The sequence below is a fragment of the Rhyacophila brunnea genome, unplaced genomic scaffold (genome assembly GCF_057557595.1).
Source record: "Rhyacophila brunnea isolate RB1 unplaced genomic scaffold, BYU_Rbru_1.0 scaffold_5, whole genome shotgun sequence".
Lineage (NCBI taxonomy): Eukaryota > Metazoa > Arthropoda > Insecta > Trichoptera > Rhyacophilidae > Rhyacophila > Rhyacophila brunnea.
In genome coordinates, this window is record NW_028233170.1 from 24,117,898 (window position 1) to 24,141,835 (window position 23,938).

The window sequence follows — 23,938 nt, forward strand, 5'->3', positions numbered from 1 at the left end:
AATTGATTTTAACATCATTACAGTTAGGTTTAAAATGGATGTTGTTACTTATTACAGTGAGCGAGAAGATTCTTCTCACCAAAACTTGACCATTACATCAGAAAATGACTCACGCTAATCTATTGTACATCAACCTGCGGCATGGTTCCTGGAACAGTGCCTGTATACTTTTGAAGGGCCACTAACGTTTGTCACGCCACGTTGTATGCCCGCACGACAGCTGTGGAGGGAGGTATGACGGGTTATGAAGGGCAAAGCATGCCAGCCATTAGATAAGGGAAACAATCCATGAGCAACCATCGCTTATCCCTTATAATGCTTATAATATTTTGATGTGGTATAACTGTTTTAAAATGAACAAACCAGTAACTTTAAAATAGTAATGAAATGTACCTATTATTCATCATACGTATATCATAATTATAGTTACGAGTATTATATGTTTATAATATTATTGTATTCAGGTTTATCGGAATTATGTACATAAAGTAATAAAATTATTGATATCTTCACGATGCTCAAATGATGATCAAAAAAGTAATAGTAGTTGACTTCCGTCGTGGTAAGTCTTCCTGAACCGCGATGAAAAAGACGAGCCAGCCTCTGAGGATCTGTCAACCACGCACCTCGCAGTTTTCCACGAGCGGAAATTACATTCTGTAAGTAGTTTCTAAAACAAAAGTTCCCGCCGCAATTTGTCTTACCCGCGCGAGACTACTTTGCTTTTTGAAACTGCATAAAAGGATGCTATTTATTTCACTTTATGAAAAATATGAATCTCTACGCCAGCTGCTTTCTGTAATATTCAGCCGTTATCTACTATTTGCGAAGACATATACATCGTTTAAATTACTGCATCATGAGGCCTGATCGCGACTGTGGGCCTTTATTTATCTGTCAAACTGTTTATATTATTATTTAGTGTTTACAACGAATGGTGTACGACCAGTATTAGACCATAAAAGACATTTTGTAAAACGATTAGTAGCATTTCTTTTAAGAGCATTCTTTTTTAAAACACGCGAGACACAGTCGTACACTGCATTAAATATTTTATAAAAGTTAATGTATGTACCTAGTATGTTGGCTTGTATATTAATCTGTTTCCAGTGTTTTATTTATATTTTTGTATCTAAATTGCGACTATTTTATTGCATTAAATATTTTCCGTATACTAGAATCACTAATTTTAATGGTTAATTTCTTGCCGTCTTCTATTTTGAAACGAGCTGTCAAACAGTGACCCAATGTTACTATGTTTACAGAAAATTTAGAAGATATTCAGATGTTTAACATTGGACTAAATGTTACATTTACGTGATTATTTAAAGAAAAAATACTAGTGACAACAATAACGCGCTTGGAAATTTTATACATTTTTTTGGAGTCCACTGAATTTTGAAAATTTCTTACAGCACTGATAAACACCACAAATTAATATTAAGGTAATATATTATTATTATTATTGTATTTACTTCTTTACAATTGTGGCATTACTGTAACTAATAATTATGGGCTGTTGCCAAGTTCTTAATGTGTCATGAATCTCCGGGTTATGTGACATGTATCCAGAAACTCTTCAGCTCCTACAGCTTTCGTTACCGCAATAATTATGCGTGTACGGTTATATCGACATGGTCCCACTATTAACTTCTTGTGGAATGAAAATATCCGATATTCGACACGTTGCAGGTTCTGATTCAGACAGTGTTATCTTCTCATTGCTGTGACCTTGATAATGTATTTTGTTTTATTTTCAAAGTGTCTGCTCGTGTCAAAAGAAAAGTACGTATCAATAACTGAGGTTCTTATTTCGCGACATGTGGTGTCGTCCTCAGCTACGTTTACCATTGATATGTATTTCCTGGGATAACAACTTGGGGAATGCTGTACTTCTGTTCTCTCATAATGTAACCGAGGTATTGTAGTTTTATGGTTTTGATACTACGCTGAACTTCTTGGCCCCTTCCCGTTCCTTTGAGAACATCAACATTTATTACCCGGTCAGTTTTGAGGATGCGTCTATACAGTCACATCTCTAAAACCTAAACCTTTAGTGACGTATCGTGGTTTAGCGTCTATTCCTCTATCTATACAATAGAAAAGGATTGACAAAACATTGAAGCGAACTATACGCAATCTCACAACTAGTTTAAGGTTTCGATTGGTAAGCAAGCGTCTCATTTTGAGAACGGCACGCTTGCTATCGCAATTCTTGTTATCGCGCAATGTATTGTGCTCGAATACGTAATTTTACGGCACTTGATTTTATGCGAGCCTACTTTCGTTATACTTAATATTTCGGAGTTGGCGATTCTCTCGGTCCAGGACACTCTAAGAATTCTTTTGTGGGCTCACATTTCGAATGCCACAATTCGGTTTCATTGTGTTTACTTTCAGAATCCAGCTCTCAACCCTATAGAGCAGTGGTGCAAACATAACCAAAAAAATAAAATATTCACAAAATACTAGCATTTCTCAATAAATTCCTAGGCTAGGTTAGACGTATTTTATTTAATATCTACCCATTTATTTATAATCATAATGAGCATTAAAAACGAAAAAAATCACACAAGGTTACCAATAAGTATTGCTTATATTGAATATAAAAGTAAAATAGCATTTCTTATACGGGAACGGATTATTGGAATGGTGAAGTAATAATATATATAACCTGAATCATCAGATTAAACAAAACAAAACAAAAATATCCAATTTCAGGGAGATCAGAGAAATAATCCGTATTTTAATCGATCCTTATTGGCTCGGCAAAACATTTTATTAAGGGGTTTCTGTCGAAGGGTTTGTTTGACTTTATTTAAAACCATGGATTCGTGGTAATTGAATATTATGTATATTATTTACTTTTCACACAAGATATAAGACATACATGTTTATTTAGGTAACAAAATCATACCTATGTGAAATATTATCGTACTTATATGTATCTACATTGTCGACATGTATGTCACGGAGCTTTGTTGTTAATGGCGAAACACTATTTATTTAAGACTATACCTCAGTTGAGGCATGGTCTAAAAAGATCGTGGCTAGGCTATGCGCGGATTGTGCAAATGACGCGTGCCGAACGAAATATAATTTGTCATATAAATCCAACATGCGTCCATTTAATGTTCTGTTTATTGTTCTATTAGTAACAATAATAATATATTCATTGACATGTTTTCTTTTTCAAGTAAATGGGTAACGTTTTTTAGTCATCTTTACACGATTTAAGCCCCATCGCCATTACGTAACAAATTGACGTGTTCACAGCTCGACGTTCGCTCTCCGATTGCCAGCGAGTCCAAAATTTCGTCGCACTATAGTTGAAAATTATTTTCCGTTTCACTGAAGTACGTACCGTCTAAATTTATGCAATGTAAGAATAATTATTAATTATTAAAATATTGGTGTGTACCTACTTACGTGCACTTGACTGAAAGGTGGTGTATTTAGGTTTTGTGACGGCTAGTTGCTGACTCTTTGTTATTTTTTTCTTTAAGAATACGGGGGAGGGGGGTAAAACAATGGTACCCACATTCTCTGTTATGCGAAAAATTGTGAAATTATTTGTTGTCGTGTCGGAGAAAGATAGGTATATATTGGTGAAGCATTCTTCGATTATTTGTTTGGTTTCGAAGTGACAAATATAATTATGAATTAAATATATCTACTTTGTTTCCTAATTCTGTCGATGGTGGTGTATATTTAGGCATGGATTACGTTAATAATTGATAATCACTACATACGTTATTATATACATCGATAGCAGTAACAGTAGTGCGTTTTGATATTTCAAAAATCTCACTATAGCTGGCACTGATGAATATCAGCTTATGTACAGAGTTTTTTTTATATGTATCTACTTTTAAACAAAAATATGACATAATAAAGTTTGGAAAGGATTTGTCATTCATTTCTGTTTATAATTCTTAAAAAATAGATGCATCTGTTATATACTTATATGAATATTTTATATATTTTGACCTTTGCTGGTAATAATATATGCACTCGTACTTATAATGAGTCAATATATTATATTGTAACATTAGAAAATAATATTATAAATATGTAAACCAACTTAAAATAGCGTTACAATCTATTTAAAGCATTCGAAGAAAACCAACTCGGCATAATTTTAACATAACATTGTTTCTAGCCGCCAGTTAGTTGACGTAACTTCGTAATAGTTAAACAAAAGTAAAGATCATCTGAGACTTTTCAACCCTCAACAATATACGAGTGACGGCTTTGACGGATGTTCGGTCGACGTAACAAACCGTCGACTGTTTAGTGGGCGCACTGCCTCAACAAAGCTTTCGAAATGCGGCTAAACTTTTATGAAACAAAATGTTGGGTATCTGGCAAAATAATGGTTAATTTATTTCATACTTTAAACTGGTATACTATGGATAGCTCTTTAGGTAAAAGTTTATTATACATTTTATTGAAAGCGACCAAGAGAATATTATTATTGTTAATTATCTTTATTCAGATGAGAAATATTTATCTTTGCAAGTATGCTATTTTTCATTCGCCAGTATAGAAAGAATAAACTATTTTTTTATTCAACGAATAATTCACAAGGAATGGAATTAGGAATGTAACATTCTTCTATTGAACATACATAATTTTAAAACACTTCTGAAAAATATATAAGCAGGTTCGAATCCTGCTGTGTCGTATTTTTTCAAAAAGATTTTTTTTCGTGGTTATATTATTCTTTTTTTATAATCATTATTTCTCAGTGTTTTCGAATTTTCAAATTATGTTTTATTTAAAGATTTTTCTTCTTCTAATGGTGCTATAATCTAGAATCTCGCCTTGACCTTCTCATTTTCATTTCGGGCTGCGCTCTAAAAACTTTCTACGCATCCCGAAGCCGTACCCTTCTTACCTTTTCCTCCCCACCCGAGTGTTTGATGAGATGAGAGAGCATATCGATTTTTTCCAGAATTTCAGGATTCTCTTAATCAAGAATATTTATTTTCCAGAAAATTCGAGATTAGGATTTTTTATTTTTGAGATTCTTGAGAAATTTAACAAATTCCGTTCACAAGTCGATTTAGCTAGCTCTTCCAGGCTATTTTCCCGTTTTTTTTTTTTAAATAGAAATTTCAAAAAAGGTCAAGAGCTTTTTTATTTCTACCACGTACGGTAAAAAAATGTTTTACCGCAAGAGATTTTAAAATCTCGTTTATGATTTCTCGAAAAATGAGAATTCTTGAGATTGCGGAACATTGATTTCCCGAGATTCGAGATTAGCCTTTTCTATTTATTTCTCGAGAATTCTCGGTGACAACTTCTAATTCCGGCTGTTGTCAAAGACGTTGTCCTAGCTCCACTGCCACACGCTACACTTCTACAGTAGAGTTATACAGGTTTAATTTGGATTTTATGTAAACGTTTCTGCACTTAATCACGGAAAATAATGAGTAGAAAGTTATATTCGTAGCCGTTCGCACACGTTTTCTATTTCAGCGAGCTTTACATTATCTATGACAGTTAGTATATACGTTTTATAACTTTACACTTGTTTGTACTTTTTACTACACTGATACGCCTCTTTGCCTGATTACCTCGCATAAAATTGGATCAAATGATACTCACTGTTATTAATATATGTAGTAATAAATAAATAAATAGATAATATTTATGTAAAAAATATTTTTAGAATATATTACATAATTTTCACCCGGGAGCCGGAGTGCAAAATTATGAAGTGGCTACTCTAACTAAAACATGGGTCGTCTTCTGATTTGGACCGGATGGAAACAATTAATATTTTAATATTAATACTATCAACCGAAAATAGTACAAAACTTAAATCCATTAGAGTTAATATTTTGTCGAAAACGCATACAAAATGAGTCGGGCACTGTAGAAAATCCTGATGCACAATGGACGTCATGAATCGAAAAAGTTTAGTACCTAATACCTGAACTAAAGAATACTTTTATGACTTTTACTATCGGTTGTAAATTGGTGCTTTTATTAAGGGCTCGAACTAACTGTCGGGTGTCTGACTTCTGAGAATTAATTCAAATTTTTAAAACGCTATAAAAGGCGCTGAGGTGTATGGTCATTTTTACATTTTATTAAGTGCCACCGAAAGAGTCTTATTAAATTTAATTGTCAATGAAATCTGCCAACCTTCGGGCCGTTATGGAGTATAAATTTTCTTATGGTCTTGCATACTTTATTGTAGTCAATGGTATTATTCAAACATCCCATAAATGTGCTCGAGAAATTGAAAATAAGGTTGCCTCGCGCGCGAATCATAAATAACGTAAGAGATAAAACTCGCCACAGAAATGTTTGATCATAATTGAAATTCTTTTCTTTCGCTAATAAATTTTACCATACGTACGATATACGGTGTGAGTTATGTGCGGCTTGTATAAACGCACCCCTGGAATTAGTTTATTTAATCATTTTAAATGTTTCATTATTTTCGTGAGACGCATTTCATATTACCGTACGCTCTGTATTTCAACTGTATCTTTCCCTTCAAAACCACATAAAAAGCTTTACCAATTTATAAATGTAGAAAAAGGTATAGTGATACTCGGTGGCTCACATCTAGACGAAACATATCAAGTTCTTCAGATACGTGTATTTTTAACCATTTATAAGAATCGATGGCCGATAATATTATGTCTTTGAAAGAATAGGGTAGAAATAATTAATTCGTCATTTGTAAAAGTAGATACTTACATATTAATGAGAAATACAACTCGGAAGTTATTTAATTTTATTTGTAGCTTGAGCGATACTTTACTTGCTAACATTACATGCAACTTATTATTATGTGAAAATTTCAAAATATCGTATAAGGACTTAGGTACAGTGCGACGTATATATAAGAGATTGTTACGTCATTACTAATTGTGTAAGAAACTGAGAATTCGAAAGGCGGCCCCCCAACATTGTATCTGTAAATCTGTCAGTTTCATTATCTCGAGAAGTACATCGATGACATCCATCCTTTTTACATGTATATTTACATCTTATTAAAAGAGCAAATCACGGCTTAGCATTTGTGTAGTGAATTACAAGTCGGTAGGTGGAGATTGAGCGAAAAATTGTGACATAATAACCTAGCACAAAAACATTACAGATTTTAACATATTATCTTTGTAATAGTGTATGTTATGGGTATAGGGTAGATATAGCGAAATTTCCCGAGCTCTTTCCGCGAAAAACAAACCTACTACGTAATGAATGCTTTCCGAGAATATCAATCAATATCTTTAAGATATTGTTTAATTGATTCAAAAATCGGTATTTAATTCCATTTCTATGCAATTAAACCTCTTTACGAATTTGGGAACAATTCGTAATACCTAAATTGTTTCATTCATTTGGAAGACTGTATTGTAACTTTTTATCCAACATCAGTTGTCTATTGTTTTCCGCCATTCCCAGCTCTTTGGATTTCTACGAATAACTGCCGAGGGTTTGAATATTAGTATCCCTTGGGCCTTAAAAAAATCTCAACCCTAGAAAACCTAGAAAGTTTCTTTTCTTCGCAAGTAATTCATCACCGGATAAAACCGAAATACACAAAAGCATTGACTTTTTATTAGAATTTATAGTTTTTTTTGTGATTTTACCGAGGCTTTGACTGCGACTCGCTGTCATATCGCCTCTTCTCTTCTAGAAGGGGATCCTTCGATCAGGTCCTCACTCCTATTCTGTTAAATGGCTTTATAATTATTTTGTCTAGCTCTTCCGTCTTTCTTTCTTTCTTCTTTAGACGCCAGTGTTTTATGCACCAGAATCGCTCTCCTCCGTATCCATCCCTTCTGTATTTTCGATACATCGTGTAATCATTGAATTTCAGATAGTCTAATTCAGACCTCAGCCAAGTCTCTGAGATTAATGCTATTGAAATTTTTTGTCTTATTAAGTAGAGTTCTATATCATCCTTTTTTTGCTTTATACTTCTGGCATTCCATTGTAAAATCCTAATTTGTTTTTTATTATCCATTTTGCTCCAGAACCTCCCCTAGAATTTCCTTTAAGTGTCCTTCTTTGAATTGTTTGCATACCCAGTCCACTGCTTTAATTATTAGTTGTTTAATGATCTGCTGCCAGTCTCCCCCTTTCAGCAAGACTTTCATAATTTCTCCCATCGCGTTAACCTCTGTCTTCCCCTTTGAATTTTTCTTATTTTTTGTAGGCTTTACGCTACTACCTGTAGATATTATTGTTGAGCCTGAAGCTTCTACCACCGCTTCTTCTTTCTTTTTGTTTTCCTTAGTTTTTTGAATTGTTTCGCTTTCATCTCTTCCTACGATTTTTTTTTTGTTTTAATATGTCAGCATAGCTATTATTTAACATATTTTTTTTTGCTTCCTTGAAAGGTATGTTCATTTTTTTCATTGCTTCTTTGCAATTCTTTTCCTCTTGCCACTTTGGGCATTTTTGGCTGTTTGCCGCGTGGTTACCTTTGCAATTGATGCACGTAATTTCCTCATTTTTTTCGCAGGTTTTGTGGTTTTCACCACACTTAGGGCACGTTTCTACTGTACGTCCGCAATTGTTCGCGATATGCCCATATCGCCAGCATTTGTAGCATTGCATAACCCTGAATACATACGGTTCTACAGCAAAAGAGACTCCATATATGTAAATTGTTCTCGGCAATATTTTCTCCCCAAATTTAATACTGACTGACGAGGTCTTTGTCAGCTCTCCTGTATCACCTTTTCTTGTCAACCTCTTAAGGTTGACTACTTTTGCATCACTTTTGATTTCCATTTGCAGTTCTTGGAGGTCCATATCAATATCGACTTTTCTTATTACTCCATAAGAGCAGGAGTCATTCTCTTTGGTCACAAAACCGAGATCTTTGAGTTCTCCAGCTTGTTTCACTTTATCTGCTTCTTTTTCGTCTTCTACTTGGATGTACGTCTTTAAATTTTTATTGTAAATTTTCTGTACTTTTACTCCTGCCTTATGCAGCATCTGCGCTATTTTCAATTTTAATGGAATTTTACTTCCCGTCGCTATCATGACGATGTTTTGGTTTCCCTTTGGAGTGACCCCAGAGTCTCTTCTGGGTTTTTTTCCAGAGGTCACCGTCTGCCATTCTTCTTCTTTTTCTCCAACCACTTCCTCTTCATCATCGTTTCTTTTCTTCTTCGTTTTTTTGGTTTCATTCACTTCCATCGTGGTGTTTTCCATTTTATTGCTTTTGCCGTTCACGCGGTCTTGGAATTCGCGCAACAGTGTGAACAAAAAACAGTGTGGACAACCCCTCGCTTCACAGCGTTTGACGCACTCCCCGCACAAAGTGCACTATCCGTGCAACAATAAATATTTTTCACTTTTTCTCAAGCACTGGCACTGATTGTCAAAATCACATGGGACCACACATGTTGAGTTTATTGTCAAATTCATTTACAAACAATATTATTTTTGTTGTATCCCGTATTTATAACCGTTCGCGAGTAACCAGGCGACTAGCGACCCGAATACGCAAGCGAAGTTGTACAACCTCACTCCACCGCTGTTGGCTTCCGACTGGAATTTATAGTTGCATTATCACGATTGCTTGGAATTAAATCCTACCACATTCATATAATATTAGACATGCATATGTTATGCACTATGTCGTTTATAATGGCTTCCCAAACATAAAAACACCGAGCAAAACTGCACAAAGCGTAGGCAGATCACATAATTTAATTATATTGTATTATCATTCTTAGTCAGAATTTATGACTGCCTTCAGATTGACACATTTATGCATTATCTAAAGTTTCCGAAACTTTGGACTACCGGAACATATGTTCATTTCATCAGTACCACTTCAATTCACCATATTCAATCAAAAATAATACCTACGTACACTGAAAAGAAAATTAAAATAAAAACTAAATTAAATGGAACGATTACACTTGTATTGTGAACAAAAATGCATACATTGCCAAAACTTCAGGTTATAGGTATAAAATCCTGACATGTTCGTGGTGATGTATTTTTGTATAAATATATAATATACAATATAATTTTTAGCGCTAGATTTGGTGCAAAACGGTATGTTCGACAAAACGCTAAACTACCGAGATATTAGAATTTTCTAACATGAGATCGAACGTGGTTGAGCATTACTTTTTATATATATTTTAATGCCTGTTGTATTATTTTCTAAAATTTATATTATAAAAAGGTAAAATATAAAATTCAAGTCCTGTAACTATGGTTGTCCTATTACTTTCTTTCAGTTACCTACTACAGCCTACCTACCTTCAACAGGCACCCTTCGCCACTGCCAATCAGAAGTTTTGACTGTATAAAAATGATTATAATGACGCATATTGGAGAAAACAGATTTAAATGTGATTCATGAGCACCCCGTACCATTTTCTAACCCAGGAGCATGGAGCCATTCTCTTTGAGAATTACTGGTGTAGATTAACTATCTTATTTATAATCGTTAAAATAACTATTAACGGGAGAAAACCATATCACAATTTGAAATATTACCGCTAGCATTAAAAAATCGAATATTTTCCTTCATTGTTTGTTTGCACGTAAATGTTATCTCCACTTTCCAGTAACTGTCAAAAGGGCGTTGTAACATCCGCTCACGGATGTGAATTGTTGCGAAATGATTAATTATTATAATAAAATTCGGCGAAGAAATTTCGCTAAACTCACCGAAATCCGACGTCCATTTTGGGGCTACATTCGCTGCCTGATCTCACATCATTTATCTATTCAGTTGCACCATTTTCAAACACGACGCTATCACACAGCGGATATTTTTTATTTTGGTTTTCTTTTGTTTTTATTCAAAAAAGGAATCTTTTTCATTTTTTTTGACATGTTTACTGGGTTAACATGATTGAAACGGATTAATCACTCGCTCGTAGTGAGTACCTACTTGAAATGTTTAAAAACAAAAGATTTGAATGCATTTATATTTATACCGCCTTAGTCTTCGACTACCTATGCAAAAAATAATGAATGATAATATAAGAGTCAAAGATGGATTTGAGTGTTAAAAGATTAATCATAAGTATGTATCTCCAACCATCAAATAACTATGCTATATATGGTAACATCCACCATATCGACTTTCCTCGGAGAGTTTATCCGAAACCGCCTTCTGGTGGTCTTACAAATAGGAGGTAGCCTAAATTTACCATGTAATATGATAATTATGATTTAGTTGTATTTTGTGTATCTGTTCAAATTTGATTAGCTGTAAGTTGGTAACATATCGATGACCCAGTATTGAAAGGTAGCAAATCAAAAATTCGACATTTCGCGATATTGGTATCAAAATACTCGTAAAAACGAACTCTTGTCGGTTTTGTACAGAAACAATTCAAAAAAAAAAATTAGATACCTTGAGAGCCAAAAAACCCATATGAAATTTTACAAACTTTTAAATAAAACCAGCTTTGTACAGATCCATTTCGAATCGTTTCCATTTAAAACTGGCGATTGACCATACGTTTCAATTTAGAATAGATAAATTCTGACATGTATCTTTTTAAAACTTGTCAAATCTTGTGTATTGTAAAATATTCAAAATATTAAAACATGATTATCTCAAAACTACGTTTTTGAGTTGTTACTGTTTAATACTAGGTCATCTATATATATTTACGTGAGTGTTCTGCCAGTGAGCCATTTCCGATATGATCACAACGCCACTTGGGACTGGGAGGGGACGACGATTATATAGTATTCTCACATGATGTTGCCTGCGAATTATTGTTGCAGAAACTTCGCCCCAATTTTAGCGTACCTACTCACTTTTGTGGAATGTGTTTCTATTTATACACTATATAATTTAAAAAAAAGTGAAAGAATCATTTATAAATGTTTATCTATCGGGTCTTATAATATTAATATTATTAATATTTAACAAAACTAGTTAAAAAGAATTCTCGAACAGTAATAACACTTGGCTCTGCAAAGGTGAATCTATTATACATTGTTATTTGAACTTATTTCATTAATAACTGATAGGGTTTCAGAAACTAGAAATAAAAACAAACTTTTATGGAGTTGGTTCATTATTTTCTTATGTAAAATTTTCATTAGATTTTCATCGTTTGCGCAAGGGAAATTTGTTCTCAGAAAAACAGAAAGGCTAGGGGCGCTCGCTCATTACCGGCGTTCGTGTTAATTGCATTGAGATTGAGAATGTATTATGTGGATGCTTGTAGTGAAACGTTTATGCTAGTTTTCAAATCATGTTTGCTTTTATTTTGGGTCGTGCATATACGATATACTTATAATTGATTCCAGCTAGTTTATAAATTTACAGCTATAATTCATTGGGAAATTATTATTGGAAAGTAATCCTAAACAAATCTTGAACCGAATGATACTTGAACACACGTCTTTGGCTTACCAGACGAGGACTTTCACCAATAAGTTACCGACCCAAGTTCTGACCTTCCAGATATTCCAGACTACGCTATCTGAGGTATTTTAAAATGCCGTCAATAATAATGGCTACCGTGCTTACATTTCAAATCAAAATACAAATATTATAACTAATATTACCCCACCATATTTAATAATGGCGTCACTTTTTGTATCAATAACTAAGTGTTAAAAAAAGATTCAAGGCTGAATATATTAGATAATTAAGAATGTATCATTTTCAATTGCACATACCTAACTCGGATAAAGCCTCACAAACATACCTAGTCATGTTGTCATATAAACATCATGAAGGGGGGTGAATGAAGGAGCGAATATAAAATATTTTTTTTTTTTTGAAAGTAGGTAGTGGTGGTTTTCCATGAAGCAGATGATGTCGTTCCTTCATTAGAAAGTATCGACACCCTAGTTTTAAAAATAATCGTTGCATACAAAATCCTGACGGCATAACTATTGTCGTATTATAATAATCATTGTAATATATGTTCTAATAGCGGTTTATCGAATAAAGCAGGGTTTCACAAAGTGTGTCCCGCAAGATTAATGTTGAATCTATATTATTTTTTATTCTTCATATCGAATATTAAAAATAGCGTGAAAAAGAACGTGGAAGCAAAAGCATCTTATCGTGATAAGAATTTATTTGAATTCTACAAAGGACTTTCACTTGATATCCAAATATGTAAGTATATTTAATCATGCTCATCAAATGGCTTATTTATTTAGAAGTACCTATATTTGTGAGCGTTAATAAACCAAACTTAAGATCAAAATTAAAAGACGAACGTATCGCATCTGCTTCGCGTATCCACACCTCAAAATTTGAGCCTATATTACAAGATTTAGTTTCAAACAAACAATTGCATAAATCACATGGTGAAAAAATAAATATTTTTTAGTATATTAATAAGAGGAATAATAATGTATATTAAGTTAAAAATATAAGTTTACACAATGAAATATTTTTTTTATATTTAAACAGAAAATATTTACAAAAGAAAGGGCGACCCGCCAAATATTTTTGATTTCAAAATTAGTGTCCCTGTGACGAAAAAGTTTGTGAACCTCTGGAATAAAGGGTGCCTCCAGATCGGTCAGCGCCACAGATCTCCACGTACCTTAAACTACCACTGTTTGAGAGCAGGATTCGTGGGAATGGACTAATTCGTCTAATGATGTTTATCAGTAGATGGTGTTTATATAATTATTTGGTGCATATTTTGTCTGTTTAAGATAGCCGAAGATAAATAATAAAATAGGAAAGTAGGTGGCTACCTAACCAATTTTCAGACAATTTGAAACTAAAAAAAATGAAAGATGGTGACATTCTAAGGGCGATATCACTGAGTATATGCCATAAACTTTTATGTATGCATAATATGTCAGGTGTAAAAATGTATAGAATATGTCAATCAACAACTAACTCTAATTTAAATTACATTTTTGTTTTCTTGGTAGGTATATAATACAATTTTATAAGAGTTTTCAGCATTCAAATATCGATTATCTGATTACATCATCATTTAGTCGAATATTTGGCGTGACGATCCACACTTATGACTGCGCTAATATCAACGAAGCGGCGTTCGGGAAATCATCTAAAACGCAGTATTAATGGACACCTCGCGATCAACATGCAAAATATAGCTGTCGATAACCGTAGATAAGGGTTGAGATACACGAAACGTATTTTGCAGTTTAATTGTGTGAAGTAAGCAACAAAGTAGGTTTGAAAATAAATGTAACAAAGACGAAAGTCATGTTCAACTGCTTTGCAGGCCAAAAAGAGATCCTCATCAATGGCACTCAGCTCGAACAGGTGAAAAGCTACATCTATCTGGGACAACAAGTATCTATAGATGGATGTATATTTGATGAAATTGTTCGCAGAGTAAAGCTAGGCTGGAGTGCTTTTGGCCGCCTGAATAATGTCTTCAAAAGTGACCTTCCACTGTGCCTAAAGCGCAAAGTGTTCAACCAGTGTGTGCTTCCCGTGATGACATATGCGTGTGAAACATGGACCCTAAGTAAAAGAGAGATCCAGAAACCGAGTAGCACAACGTGGTATGGAGAGGTGCATGCTGGGCATAACGCGAAAGGACAAAAAGAGGAATGAGTGGATAAGGAAGCAGACAAGGGTTTGCGATGTAATAGAGTTTATTAAAAGCCTTAAATGGAGATGGGCTGGACACATAGCTCGAAGAAGAGACAATCGTTGGACAAATCTAGTCATCCAGTGGTATCCAAGAAGTACAAAACGTCCACAAGGTAGACCTAGAGGCCGCTGGATCGATGAAATGATAAAGTTCTGCGGAAGTACGTGGCAACGCAATGCACAGGACCGAGAGAAGTGGAAGCAACTTGAAGAGGCCTTCATCCAGCAGTGGATAGATTCAGGCTGATGATGATGATGATGATATTTTGTAAATATATTCAATGCAATTTTCCAGCAGTATCGTTGTCCAATTAATATTACTTACTGTACTTCCTTAAAGCCACGAATTACTTTATTGCGTCAATACCTACTTGAAATTTAAAATAACTGTACTTAATATTAAATTTGTCGTTGCTTTACGAAAAAATGTAAAGGTTTATATCACCATAAAGGGTAAAACAATAAAATGAATATATCATCATTGTCAGGAGATGTCTATTCACCAACTTCTTGTTCTTTCAGTCCATGCTTTGCACTGCCATGTATTGCCACTCTTCGTATTTTACAATATAACCAGGGAACACAAAATTAATGGAAGCTTGCTTACTCTACATGGTAGCAGGTTCGAAGAAGGATCCACTTTATTATTTTGGTCCATTAAATCAAGGGAGACAAAGGAGCCGAATATCTGCAAATATTGAATCAACGTTATGTTTACGTGAGAAACTTTAACGCATTTTATGGGACATGTTACTATTGACAATAATAATATATTCTTGATGACGTGTTAAAGTTTATCCCATATTTTTCATACTCGAGATCTGTGCCCCTTATACTATACCTGATAGGTTCCCATTCATTTTGTGTTGCTGAATATAAATTTTCATCTAGAATAACGTTTACTATTTTGTCATTTTTCGCGAATCGCCCATGTGGGTGTTTTGCGACGTTTGCGAAAGGAAGTATATTATTTAGTTTCGTGTGGATGAAATATATATATACGTTGCCCTAATTGAATTGCAATCATCATTAGGTATATAACATGGCCGTTTTCCAAAGAGGTTTATTAACAATTATTTCACTAGAAATTGTTATTTATAGTAAATTCGTTCAATTTATTAGTATCAAAAATAAATATATAAAACAACCTACATACAGAATCTCATATACCATATTTGCGCCTCGTGGTACGGGTGGATTCGATGGTTTATTTTATTACGTTATATTAACCGCCCTGTGATAGAAATGCTTATGGCAGACGCTGTTCACATAAATGCGACTGCAGTCGTACCGAATGCGAAATGGGGTCCGTGTATTTCGTCCCCAAGTCCCAAAGCTCTCGTGCGATACGCAATAAAAAACCCCGAAAGACTCGATCGAAACGGCGGAATAACTCGCAATAATTTCCGGCCCGAGCAAACTTTTGAGCTTTCTGATTCAGCCAAATCGCTTGGGGATTTCTCAAATCGGCACCGTGGCAATTAGCGCCCTCAAAAGTGCCTCCGACGGAACGATCGCCTGCTATAATAATAGTATTTTATTATTGTGCCGTGTGCCACTTGGCTTCTTGTTCGCTTCTTTGTTTTGTTTTTTATAGGACTGCAAAAGTTTAGACTTATTCGCCGGAATTTTCGAGTCTGTCAGGTTCGGAACATTCCACCACTGCAATGCGACGCAAAAAGTACTTTGGTTTGAAATTCTTTCTTGAGTTTTTGCTTGAAAGTTTGACGTACATGTCTGAGAGGCTTTTTTTCCGAGACATGGTGAAATGTTGAAGCCACGCGAAACCCAGTTTAGCGGTTGTCTAGATTCTTTCTTTGAAGTCGTTTTTATTGGAAGAACTTCACTATATCTGACTCCTTATGTAAAATTACGTATTGAAACTAAATATTCCACATACATAATTAAATCAGTACCTCATTACAATATTTATGTATTTGATAACATGTAAGTATCTAATTTTATAATAATTCTATTATGAAATATAGCATAATTTGTATTCAGTGAATTTTTTGTCAATCTAGTCTTAGATAGGTATAACTTCAATTTAATTCGATTAAAAGGTTATTTTTTTCTTCAAAATCAATGGTTGTTTCTTTAAAAAAAATCAACATCTTGAAAATATGCGTATTTTGTACAATCTGAGAGTAAAAGAGAAATCAAAGATTTATTTTTTTTATTTAAGAATACAAAACATTGTGGACATAACAAATCTAAATTCAAGACGTATACAACATGGGATTTACATTATAAGTTACTTAATTAATTCAATTACTTAAGTTAATTACCCTCACAAGAGAAAAGAGAATAATGAAAATAAAATGAAAACTTACTAAGTACAATTTAATACAGAAAAATAAAGTTTCAAAAACAAAATGCATATTTAGAATTGGATTCTAACAATATAGCTATTACTTATGTTAAACATCCGATTGTGGTTTATTGCAACAGGTAAAACTTTAGTGGGTCGCTAAACCTGTCTGCGCCTCGGGACACCATGTATGTACCTAAAACCGCCATTGAATAAACGTAATTCCCTATAGTAATATTACGTGTTAGAATAAATATTATTATGACCGACACTGAAATCCAATGCGTCCAGGGAACGTCTCTACACTACTCTATCTACTGTAAGCCTCTCCACTTTGTGAGATGCTGTATCCGTCGACATAGTCAAACCATAACAGTCAAGGTCTTCCGTTCCCAATAGGTATATTAAAGAGGAACCTTACTGATGCTTGAGTGAGAACACGGCCTTCCCAACGGGTCGGCCCAATTTCACGTGCGCCCGATCAGGTGGATCCATTGTAAAACTAATAGGTATAGTTCATGGTTGTACATTCTTCGCCATGAGGCATGCTCGTTTGTCGTTTGTGAGAAATTGTAGTCATTGACGTGTGTGAGTGTGTGAAAAATACAATGGCATTGTTCTCTCGTAATAAACAGATAAATACACTAAGTATCTAAAAGCTATGGAGAAATTTACTCTGCACGCATTGCAATATGGGTAAATTTACGTATTGCGTTAATTTGTTTATGTCAGTAAGTATTGTTTTTTTTCCCGTCGCGTCCGTAGCCCAACGCTATTTTTTTATATAAATACATACAATCAAATATTGTATGTACTTTAATATTAACTCTACATGCGTTGCAATAAGGACGATTCGTACAGATTTTTGTCATACGTCTACAATATATTTTTTTGAAAAATACCCCATTCTTGTGTTCAGATACTGTATGAAATGGTGTATCTCTTATAAATAAGTGGTCGCATTGATATTGGCTAAGATGTCTGCGAAAAGAACAGAATATCGTAGACGTTGTACAAAAATAAAAAATAAACACAAACAAAGAAATCATCGTCGTCCGTCTGCTCCACTCGCAGGGAGTGGAATAAAAAATGAGCACTCAATAAGAAATGCCCTGATGAATAAAGAATTACCGCTAAGTTACGGTGGAAACAAGTTAATTATTCTCTCGACCCCGAGTTGTTTGCCTTTACGTCTTGGTGAGTTTTGGCAGAAGGCCGTAGCGCATGTTCAATTACTTCGATAACTTCGCACTGTAATTTTATTAAGGCAACATTGTCGGGTCAACGCACAATGAGTGCTTATACATATGGGATTAATTATAAGTGAGTATCGTCTGCGTCTCTAGGTAATATTTCTGACTCGCAGAATTTTACATATCACTCCACAAACCGTGTACTGAGGTCCGTTTGATTATTTTGCTTAAACTTTTTTTTTCAATTTACGATTACGATTTCGATTTGCTTAATGATTTTTTTACAGTTGAATAAGGAATCAACCCTGATGTTCCCATATATTATAAAACCAGTTGGAACATGAATTCAAAAAAATATGTGATTTTAAGACACATTCAATATTTTTTAATGAATTACAAGAAAGAAAAATTACACACCGAATAATAGCACAACCATCTATTAAAAAAATACGAATCTTGCGATTTGAGACGATTTTACAGTATTTTAATGTATACCTAACCTATCTATCTATCTATCTATCTATCTATCAAAATGAAAAATATTTTTATTTAAAGTCAAAGATAAACCTACAATTATTAACATTATTAAAAAAACGTTTTAAAATGTAATATCGTTACTAATTACATAGATTATTATTATTATTATGTTTAAAATTCAAGTTATTCAGCTTAGGGACAATATTTTATAATGATTCATAGTTTTAATTCAAATATTTGATATTTATTTTAAAAAACATCGATTTGAAAAAAATGTGTAAGTATTAACTTAAAATTCGTTTTATTAATCGAGTCTAATTTTGGTATGGTCACGCTGAAATTTACCAATAACGGCTGTGCGATCAAAGTGTTATTTCTTCCGTTAATATTGACGGCTATCTTTTGTGTTTTTTTTTTTAAATTAAGGTAGTTTACCTCGTTTCGTAGGTGGTGTCAGAATCTCATATTGTATGAGACCGATGGATGCGAGTTCGTCTATCTCAGTAGTATAATATATTTTTTATTATTTTTAAATACGTATGTCTTATCCTAGTTTTATTTTCTACTAAGCTACATTGTTAAATAATGTGAAGGTACCTAGTAGGTACTATCTACTGGTATTATTCATAACATACAAATAGTTTAATTAAAAATAAATTTTGTATTTCTGCGTAGGTACATTTAAGGGTTATATCCATACAATTTTGTTGTCCTAGATACGCAAAAAACGCTGCATGAGTAGGTATTATACTCGAATTCGATTAGTCTTGTCGTCCATTTTCAACAAAATCCAACGAAAAACTTTCTGACCAATTCATGACATGTCAGTTTCGCATCGAAGGAAAAAGTTTCGCATCTTACTCCAAAAAAATCCTCCCTTAGAGTATCCCAACCCCGGGGAAGTTTTTATAATTATTATTATTATTGTGTTTTTTTTCGTCTGCAATCAGTCTAATAGCATCACGAATCTGGTGCCGTTTCTAGTCCTGTCCTCGTTAATATAATTGATTTCTCAATGGCAACATAATATAACTATTCGCTGTGGTTTTTATATGACAATGAACCAAAAAAGATTTTCTAGAGAAGAGTAAGTGATTTGATAATGGATAATATACCTAGATTCTTTCTTATCTTTTGATGAACTCAATTCTAGGTTTCTTTTAAAATAAAACTAAACGAACAGCCATCATTACACGATTATCATTATATAACCAGTTTTATCAGTTTATGCATGTTTTAAAAAAAATCTGATTTTATATTATGTTTTCAAATTCAGTCATCTTGCATCACCAAACATTTAAATTGTATTTATTGAGAGATTTATTAAGTCCACAATTAATTTGTGTTGAATGACGAGTCTGTGTTTCAAGCGTAAATAGTTGGTTTTAACTTCGGTCTCTTTTTTCCATTTATATTATCAGATATGAATAATTTGCCAATTTTTATTCACACATAGATTCTTAATTTAAAAAATATACATATGGTTAATTTTTCGTATCATTGTAATTAATTAATTTATATAAATCATGAATTAGGTATGTAGATAATCCGTTGTAATATTAAATTTAGTTTCCTTCAAGTACCTTCAGTCGATAGTATTCATATTCTACTTTTATTAATAGTAAGTAAATAGAAAAAGTCTTTTACGTTATGTCTGTTATAATATTTGAAATTATTTTGCAAGCGTATGAAGCATGGTTAAGTTGGTAAACTACCCAAATATTAAGATCGCTCAGTTGCCATTCCGATTAATTACCTACGCTATTTTTTGCGTCCATTGTGGTAACAGCAGTAATTGCAGTTACAAACGGTTTTAAACAAATTAATACTTACATTACTTTTCAAATAAATAAATAATGCTGAATACTCTGTAAGCTGGCTGCTTATCTACTCATCGTTATGGATTATCTATTTTTTGCTTCAAATTCGTACACTTTAGGCTCTATCTCTATAGGTTTTTAACATTATTGTATACGTACCTATGGCTGCATACCTGTTTAATTTCCGCCCAAGATAGACCCAGACGGACCCAGACAACGTATCTAAAAAATATACTTTTTTTTACTGGGATTGGTTGGTGGGTCGATAGCCCGAATCTACAATTAATTGAAACAAAGCAACTTATGCATTTCACCCGATATTCTGTTAATGAAAAGTAAAAGCTATCTATACTTTGACTTTTCAAAGTTATTTATATAGATACTATACATATGTATTTATATTCAGACAAATATACTGCCATTGAAACTGTTTCTTTAAAGTAATGTGATATCTATTTAAGTAAATCTTTCCATTATTGGTTTTACAAGCGTCTCGTTTTCAAAGAGCTTTTCACAAAAGCTTTTTTGAACAGTGCTTTTTTGACGTAGTGAGCGTATGACATTATTCATCACTAATGGTGCTATCACTATCATTTTGGATATGTTTGATAAATGCTGTCGTTTACTATATTTTTATGACCTTTACGAGTAGCTTTATTTTCAAATTTTGTTTGTTGTGGGTTGCAGTATCTGTTTTTTTTTGTTGATAAAACCTTTTTGAATCATTAATCATTGCCTTATATCTTACAAGACAGCGTCTTGGTCTCTCACAACAGTATTACGTATAATATACTATACATTATCGATTAACTGATAACACGAAAAACAATTAGCCATATTGTGAATGTGCTCATCATAGAAAGTTACAATAAATAAACGGTATCCGGACAAATATATAACATTCATTTTTGTCGTATCTATTTATTAATTAAAGACTAAGAAAACCTACGTTTATAAAATAAATATATATAATCACTGCATGTTGGTCATTCGGCGTAAAAAAACTCAATTTATCTGCTTGATTTTGATAATGTTCACGACACAGAATTATTAAACTCATTATCTCGTTGTACCTTGTACCTAGTCACCCGAGCATTTTGAACATATTAGATTGATTAAGACGAAATATATACCTAGCTTGCCGGCAACACCGAGTTGATTCCCGTTTAATTGAGGCTTTCCAACGATTAGAAATACAAAAAATACATACTTAATTTGATTTTTTTTTTACGGCTTATTGAAAACGTGTGTCACTAAAAATCTATTCGACATAATTTTACTATATTATAGAAATACGACAATTTCAATATTAAATGTTATATTTTTCCAGTTCTGTGTATCGGTGTTCTGTTTTATCACCGCTCTGTTTCTTCGTGTTCTGTTTATTCATGGAACCAAATAAACAGATGGAGTGCTTATTTACAGAAAAGCTATGAAATTAGCTAATCGGAGATCATAATCGTTGAGAACGTCGAAACACATTATCGTGATATTTTATCATGACGGTCGAACCGTCAAACTACTATCCCAGGCAATAAAATCGGCATAGGTATAGGTAAATCATTCTACAGTGTCACCATAGGCGAATTGCCTGCGACAATGCCTGTTTCAATGCTAGCAAACAATAACACTAAAACTGCAAGCCGCATTTGCCGTACCCATGGTGCCACTGTAAAACGATTTACCTCTACTAAAACTTTCATTGTCTATCGAAACCGTTATCTATACTTACGTAGTTTTACGCTTAAGTAGATAGTTATTAAAAAAAATATTTGCATTTTAATGGGATTTGGACAAAATATGCTTGCAGGAGCCAGTTCTTATCTAGATATGTATTATGACGACCAATTCAACTGAGTGTTGAACCGATTTGAGAAGCTGTTCCCTTCGAACCGACATATGGGGACACTCCGAGATGATATGATCGGCATTCTACAATTAGCCACAATATAAGCAACTCTGAGTTTCTATTAACATACCAACAAAGGCATTGAAACGTAATACAATGTAATAATTGTCGCAATATATCTACCTACAGCTGTACTGTCGTATATTTACTACCAATACCACTTGTTCAAAGGCTGTAATAATCCTTACGTAAGTATATCATTTTTTGTATAATACACGTAACATCTACCGGGATATTATCGTAACAGATCAGCAAATTACCCTCAAGCAAATATTTAAATTGAAAAACTACTTGATCTATTTAACAGTAGTACCTTTCTAATATAATATTATTATTATTATTTTCTTGATTGAACTGCACTATGACTCCCTTACTTCCAAAAATCACCCTTCGCCACTGATATACATATGTCTGAATCGTATGAATTGTATGGCGTTGACCAGACGCTACGTAGAAAAACTCTATAATAACAAATAATGACTGCATTTTTTAAATTTTAAGTTTCATTGTCATACCGTCTTTTACATTTGGTTCTTGTTAAATTTGTCTGTGGCCTTGATAAAGTGTATACTTGTATTATGTTTATTGTGATCTTAAGAATTCTTGAAGCTTAATCTAAGTACTACATCCTTGGTAATGAGAACATCAGGCGTTTATTCTGTTGATATCAAGCGTTCTTTGTTCGCCGCTAGAGTGTGCGAAAACGCTAAGGCGATATGAAGCGGCCGAACAACTTGGGGCAACAATGCCTCGTTTGCGCGCACAGCCTTTCCCGGCCGGAAGTCGGTCGTTTTGACGCCGAGAGCGTCGCCGGAAAAACCCGATGTAAACATGTAAGAAATCCTTGAACATATATCATTTGTGCGTATTATATAAATAGAGAACAAATCAGGCCGTAAATAATTTCTCGTTTATATTTAAAGATACGCTGAGCTTTTTGATTAAGTTTTGATAAACTGGAGATTGAAAAGCTTTTTATTTTATATAATAGTTTATTAAATTATTATTTTTTTATTCGATACCTGCAAGATTAAATAATGTCCTCACATTGTTTACTGTATCTACGAATGCACTCACCCGGATTATTTCTAATACGTGGCGTGCTCTCTGAGGTTTTTCAAAATAATGTAGTCATAAAAATTTCTATACATATTAGATTCGATTATATATACTATTTTCAAAATTTATTGCAAGTTAATTATCATATTTCATTGATTATAAGACTCGCGGTTTTTCCTTTTTTATTTTGATGCCAAAAAACAAGATGGCAGAGTATTTTATCTCAGTCAAGTATACTACTATGTAGGTATATTAGACTATACTAGATAAATAACCGTGACTAACTCTAATTATTCCTTTAAATATTAGAATTAAGTACAAATCCACATCCATAAAACTCCTAAAAGAATACATATCATGTCATATTTTATAGATGTTGATAAAAAATATAACTTATTAAATGCACAGAAGGCGGGGGGGGGGGGGGTTCGAGTCCGGATTGCCCCCCAGAAACAGAAAAAATACAAATAATTTAGATAAATGAAATAATATTTCTTCTTAATCTTCGTCAGAACCTCATGACTGGTGATTTGGCTGTCGAACAACCTTTCCGTTCATAGGCCCCACTTCCCTACGACTACTACGATACCTATA

General features: G+C 33.4%; 1 protein-coding gene across 4 annotated transcripts in view; it reads left to right on the plus strand.

Annotated features, from left to right (window-relative positions):
• LOC147066199 (uncharacterized) overlaps positions 1–23,938 on the plus strand; it is a 444,290-nt gene that overhangs the window by 27,779 nt on the left and 392,573 nt on the right. Inside the window, exon 3 of one of the 4 annotated variants that reach the window (XM_085955868.1) lies at positions 12,299–12,911. The exons of 2 other annotated variants lie outside the window; for them this stretch is intronic. In XM_085955868.1, the coding sequence (XP_085811994.1) occupies positions 12,299–12,304 (6 nt within the window). In that variant the 3' untranslated portion in view covers positions 12,305–12,911. Of the gene's footprint in view, positions 1–10,238; positions 11,930–12,298; positions 12,912–23,938 lie in introns of those variants that run through there. One more of the 4 variants, XM_085955866.1, reaches the window with a different exon arrangement.